Source organism: Leuciscus leuciscus, assembly GCF_965113295.1.
Source record: "Leuciscus leuciscus genome assembly, chromosome: 13".
Classification (NCBI taxonomy): Eukaryota; Metazoa; Chordata; class Actinopteri; order Cypriniformes; family Leuciscidae; genus Leuciscus; species Leuciscus leuciscus.
Window position 1 is genome coordinate 4,501,742 of NC_138737.1, and position 6,778 is coordinate 4,508,519.

General features: G+C 37.7%; 1 protein-coding gene across 3 annotated transcripts in view; it reads left to right on the plus strand.

The window, feature by feature from the left end:
• Positions 1–6,604, plus strand: part of lrrtm4l2 (leucine rich repeat transmembrane neuronal 4 like 2) — a 32,775-nt gene extending 26,171 nt beyond the window's left edge. For 2 of the 3 annotated variants that reach the window (XM_082187866.1, XM_082187864.1), the window contains one exon: positions 894–6,604. In XM_082187866.1, coding sequence (XP_082043992.1) covers positions 894–959 — 66 coding nt within the window. In that variant the 3' untranslated portion in view covers positions 960–6,604. The remainder of the gene's footprint in view (positions 1–893) is intronic. The other variant, XM_082187865.1, reaches the window with a different exon arrangement.
• The last annotated feature ends 174 nt before the right edge of the window (positions 6,605–6,778 follow it).

The window sequence follows — 6,778 nt, forward strand, 5'->3', positions numbered from 1 at the left end:
TTATTCAATATAATAACACTAGAAACAAAGTCATGCTCTTGCTTGCTACATCACCATGTTCAGCTCAGGATAAACATGTAAAATAAATCCCACTCGCTCAACTTTGTGAGACATGAAAGAAGATTTATTCATAAGCTCAATAATTACAACTCTGTGGAGCCCCGCGATTGAGAGATTAGACCCCTACTGATTTTGTTCCTTCACACAGAATGAATATCATATATTCAACTGCAAAATATAAACAGCGTGTAAACTCCCCCGTTTGGCACATGATTACACAAAAAGATTGTTGGCTGGATGAAAGGACATTGTAGGGAACAAACTGCACTTTTCTGAGCAGACGTGGAACCACTGTAAATGATCTGTATGCATAACTCACACTTGTGCAAAATGGCCAAGCATGCATGGCGTCTTTACTAGAAGGGACCGTTTTAATGCTTAATTATTATTTTAAACATGAAGAGCAGTTCGCCACACAGCATAGGTTACTTTCTATTTGAAGATGAGCGGATGTGAAACATGTTTATGTGAATTAAGTGAACCGTTCAGCTGGCGAACACGCCATTTAGAAGTTAATTGGAAAAAGGCATGCTTTTTAAAAATGTTCCTGGCTGCATGAAGAAAGATACCAAATATATAGTTGTGACAGTTAATTGATTCCTCAATGAGAGTCTAAGACTGCATCGCTCGATTAAAAGCAAAGGATTGTTTGCACAAGAAACATCATCTTGGGAATGCTATCAAATTAAACACATTTGAAAGCTAATTTGTCAGGCTGCATTGAGTCTGGGTGTAAACAACATGCTTAGTGCATTCCAATTGTGCTGGAAAAGTGCCCATTACAATGCTATATTTGTTGTGTAAACCTAATTCCTTCTTGGTTGTTTTCACAGAATGCATACACGTATCCCAGACCGCTACCGGGGACCTGGATGGGAGACATCCCCACAATTCACTGAAGGGGCCCTTGAGAAAATACTCAGTGGCTCAGATAAAGCCTTTCCTGGATTTTGCTTCAGCGCTGAGAATTTTCCAACACAAAAGGAGCGGAATCTGAAAAGAATTAGGCTGGATGGGCGGCACACATCCTCAAACGCTAATTTGGGGCCCTTTCAAAAGTTGAGCAAGTGGATACGGCATCAATTTGACACCCCGTCCTCGAGTCAAACCGGTTTGGTAGTTACTTCGACCAACAATAAACGTCCCCCACAATGGGGCTGGCTACCAAGCAAGGCAAATCTATCCGTAATGGACCAGCAAAATGTTTCTCGACGCTGCCATTGTTGCTGTATGAAAGCTACTGCCTGCTCTCCCCACGGAATCGACACCTACCGTCCGACTTCCTCCAAACTCCTGTCCTGTTCATCCCTTTGTGTTGTGTAGTGACGTATTCAAGCCGATCCATTGGAAACATCTCTCATGATCAGTGGACGGTAAGTGCTCAATTGAGCACAACCCACGAGGACAACAAAACAGAATATGTTGTTGACTGCTGTGAAAACATAATGAAAAAAAGCCTGTTTGTAAGGACTGTAACCTCACTGCGAGTTCCCACTGTGATTTGATTTCAACCCTGGCTGGACGTGGACTCACCACAAGAGAGTTGAATTGTGGGTATAGTGTGTGTGTTGTGGATGTGCTTCGTTTTCTTTTTCCGTTCTGTTTAAATCTGGAAGTTCCATGCTTTCCCTGGATTTTTGTTTAGGGAGTCATTTCTCTTTGTTCAGACCGAAAAGTTACCTGACTATTTTTGTATGAGCACCATATCATCCTTACGCGAGTAATCAAAGAGAGATCGACTTTAAAAACTCTGAGATACCTTCACATTTTTGAAACGTTTGCATCTGGATTCCTTCTTGTCGCCCGACATCTAAAGCCACTGATCAACCCATCAACAAACTGGACATTTTCTACAACAAAAAGAACTGTCATTATTTTGTGCTGCAAACTCGGCATAGCATAAAACAGTGGGTCTAAACTGATGGGATGCAGATCGGTTCTGATCAGGGTCGTATAGACAATAAATAATAAAATGCAGCTAACAATATAATCATGCATTGTCAAGAGAGCAAAATAAATGTGTGCACAGTATTTTGGCACAAATTCATCTACTAGACATAATATGCCAAAATGGAGAAGGTACATGAAAAACCATGAACAAAACTACTGAACATAAAGAAAATGTGACCTAGGTTTTGTTAAATACGGGTTCGCAGGGTTTGCATTGACCACAATGTGTTTTATATGATGAATTATTTGTCTGGTGACAGCATCATACTTTAGAAAACAAAATTGTTAGCTTTTGTCATGGTAATAATTTAGCATACTGTCAGGCCTTAGCATTTCTTGGAAATATTACTACATTTTAAAGTGTGAATTTAAGGACATTTTTTACTTTTTGTACGATAAACAATTTAGATATCACTTCGGGTCACCACTTGATTTTCAATCCGGGTCCTGTTGAGAACCACTGACACAAATCCACACTACAATCATCTACATTCATCACATTAGTATTTCCCTTCTCTGAACTATATGAGGAGATGTACAGGACCAATTCAGAATGATTTCTGAAGGATCATGTGACAAATTTTGCCAACCCCAAACTTTTAAATGCTAGTGTATTAGCTGAAAAAAAGCCACATGTAACAAGTGTGTGTCTGCAACAGGAGGGGGGAAAAACACATATATTAATGTAGCTAAGTGTAACCAGTACATCAATGAATAAATGGAAATGGACAGAAAGCCACTGGAAGGATTATGCACATATGCACATGCACATCCATCTGTCCCCTTAATTGTTGTATAATCATTATGATTGCATGCATCATACTTGGTTAACATAGCAGTGTCTTTAGCAAGTAACTTGCTGAATGAGAATGAAACCTGCCAAAGCAAAACAAACGGTTATTGTTATCAGTCAAGGTTATTGGCTAAAGAGTATAGCTGGATTTGAGTTAGAGAAAATGTGATGCTTGCACATGCAAAACTGCCCAGCAAGGGCATTGCTATGCAGTTGCTAAGGTGTACTGAATGGTTTTAGTGCATTGCTATGGTGTTCTGGTTTATTGTACTGTCATAAAAGGCCCAAATGCAAGTCTTTATGGTTTTCTGAACTCTAGATTGAAGGCTTGGGTCCTTCTAGCTCTGTGGGAATGTTTTGCCAGACAGAAACCATAAGTCAGATCACTTTGAAAAGTAATAGAACATCTCTCCTCAACGAGCAGCATGATTTGTGGTATCACGTCCGAAGCACAAATGCTGCGGATGAACCACAAATGGATGAGTCACGCTCTAAAACGCTCTTAATTCTGAGCAATAGTGATAGTTATGTTTGCCTATGCAAACTCCACTGAGAAAAGATGCAAAGCAAACCACTGAAAGGTGTGCTATCATGTGTCCTTTAGTGAGAAATGCCCACCCTAAAACTCTTGTGTTATCAGATCCTCTTAGGCAGAACTGCGTCTGCCAAGAACACACAATCTATCAATGTCACCGGCAGGATGGTCTGACGGTGGGGGTTTCTGTGCAATTTACTTAGTAACATTCAACATCCTCCTGAAGAACAAGCCAAATCATTTAAAGATCTCAGAAAATGAGAATGGTTCTCCCCTGATTTATTGATTCTTCAGAAATCCTCAAGTCAGTAATAACAAAAAAAAACTAAAAACAGATCATGCGTCTCGATCTAAAGCGCGATAGTGTCTTCATACCTCCCACGAAATAACTGGTCTCCTTTTTGGTCAGATTAAATATCTTTCAGTTCTCTAAGGATTTTCACATATTGATCGCTCAATACGAATGCATATTTCTGCTACCCATCCACTTCTCAGTAAGTACAATGATTTTAGGTTTCTAAAGCAAAACTGGGCAGTTAATGCAATTTGCTTTTCTAAGAGGCGTCTTTTAGATGAACATGTTCAAGGTTCTGTACCATTATGACTGATTTGAAGTAGACAGACAGAGAAGATTTGTATTTAGAGCTCATGTGGGAACAGGGTCATGGACAAATTGCCTAGCTTTGCTTTCTCAAGAAACCCTCAAGGTAATTTAAGGACATTTGTTGGTGTCTTGTGTGAAAATTAGGATTTTCAAAGCATTGTTATTGTTCAGGTTCTTTTTTAAACACAGAACCGCTGTGATGTTATATTTTATGGATTTGTCTTTATAAACTGTTATTCGAAATCCAACGTCATCAGAAAACTCCATTTTGTTGATGTTTTGTATTTCAATGTAGCCTATGTAAGTGACTCTTAACCCAAAGTTTTGCCTATTGCTAATATATTTGGAGGTCCAAAAGTTCACAATGAAAACCTGGGATAATTTTCCCCATTAAATCCTGGAAAAAAAGAGAGAGAAGCTCTTCGGTACGTCCCATCCTGATTTCTTGTTTCAATAAGAATTAAGTCAAAGGAAACAAAACATACTCGTCCATTAGTTTCATCAGGTCACCTATTTCCAGGTCATTAATGCAAGAGAATGACATTGACCTTAAATCCATGTTAATATGTCAGATCACATTTTTATTTAAACTTTCCACTCAATTTGTCATGCTGATAATGTCATTTGCAATGAAAAACATTTACCAAATTAAACTAAAAATGCAAAATAGAAAAATCTCTTTGTAGTGTTACTGTAGATTTTGGATCCCAATGAAAAGCAAGCCAGTACCAGCCAGTATGGACATTAAAACCAGGAGAGATATGGGTTGGTTGGAGGTTAATTGCACTGACAATCTGAATCTATGCTTGTGAGTGTTTGTGCAAAGGATAAACTGCTCCTCCTCGACTGTAATACCAGAAACATCATGCATGAGTTCAAGGAAAACAGTATATCATATCATATCCATATCATATGCAACACTCACAGGATCACGTTGACAGAAGAGACATTTGAAAGCGAGTTCAAGGAATGTTTCCGGGTTCAAGACAAGTTAAAGTCTATCGACAGCTTCTGTGACATGATCTCAACCGCAGAAAGACATTGATTTGTACAATTGATTAAATTTAACCAGATCAAAACTTAAAAGATATCGAGCTGGCTCATTCAAATAGGAACTGCTGCTCCAAAATCTGATTTGTGCACTTTGTATTCAAGTTCCTCTGATGCTTTTGGATGGTGCATTATCATCAAGCCTTCAGAGAGGACTTTGAATGTTGGGATATTGCACACATACCAGTCTATACCTCGTATGGATTGACTTTGAATTTTTTCTTCCTTCAGATTTCACTTTTGGAGCTCAATAGCACCAGTTCTCACTCGTGGGAAATTAAAAACTAAAAATTTTAATTTTCTTTTATGCTCCAAAGGAAGAATAAACAAAGGTTTATGACAAATTACTTGTGAGGTTCTTCTTTTGTAAGTCGCCTTAGTGACAAAATCTGACGTCTTTCCACTTTCATCCAATGTTTTCTTTCATAACATAATCTTGGAAAGCAAGATGGCTAAAACAATGAATTTTGCTCCCTGGGAATGTGTAATTTGTGCATAGGGAGTACAGCAGTATTGACCTTGGTTAACAACATGAGACCAGTTTAATGGTTTACATTGATGCACTTACAGTGGAAATCATTCTGTTTGAGGAGTTTTATATTGGATATGACTTTGTACAGAAAAGGTCAGTACGTGATTTTAACCACACTATCTCTCATTAACACATAACGTACATACAGTAGCCTACGTAACACATTATGTTTACGTCTTGTCATCATACTTTTAAAAAATGGTGTACATTAAAGTTTGTCCTTGTTCAGTGACCAGTGTAAGTGCATTAAGGTAAACTGAAGGTTTGAAGTTGTAAAGATTTTCTCTGGTAATCAACAGCATGTCACAGATGTTATCCATATACAGTAACTTTACTTATTGGACCTGGAACATTCCTTCACTAAGAACCCATTATAAAGATACATCGAGCACACTGTGACAAACTCTGCTTTTGTACATTCATCATTTTCTGTAATCTTAGTCCGCACCTGGCTGTGCCTTGCAGTGTGCATTTCATACAAATATCAAAAAAAAAAAAAAAAAAACATAATGCTTGCCATGTTCATGTGTATAGACTTAACTCCTGGACCAGAGGTAAAAGATATGTTGATATTTGTATTTTTATCTGTATCCTCGGTATGTATGTTGCTCTCTTTCTTTAGAAAAATAAAAGTAATACTTTTCCTGAAAGACTGATTTTTGTCAATATTAAAAATATGAACTGCTGACTTAAATATTGCAGGTTTGAATCCTGCAGGTCAATAACGTTTCACTTATTTCAAATTGTGCTTGAAAAAAACGAATAATCATTTAAATTGTGTCATTCCAAAATGCTGTTTCTCGTGATATTTATCACGATGACCATATGTTTTAGCTATTGTCACCCAATTTCTGCCCTCCAGATGTCTTAAAATGCACATGTACTGTTTGTAGATCTGGGGAATGAAGTGTACTTACACAAAATTGGAATGTATATAATTGAATTAAAAATATATGATTAATAATAATTATTTAAATTCAATAAATTACATAGAAAGATTTGAAATGGGATGGATGGATGGATGGATGGATGGATGGATGGATGGATGGATGGATGGATTGATGGATGGATGGATGGATGGATGGATGGATGGATGGATGGATGGTGGATGGATGGATGGATGGAGAAAAAAAGTCTGCTTAATGACTACAGCATAAAGGAATTGGTAATTGGTAATCAAGGCACTGTCCTGAAATGCTGTATTTATATGTAGACCCTAATTTAAAGTTTAATCAGAATGACTGGCAGTGGCAT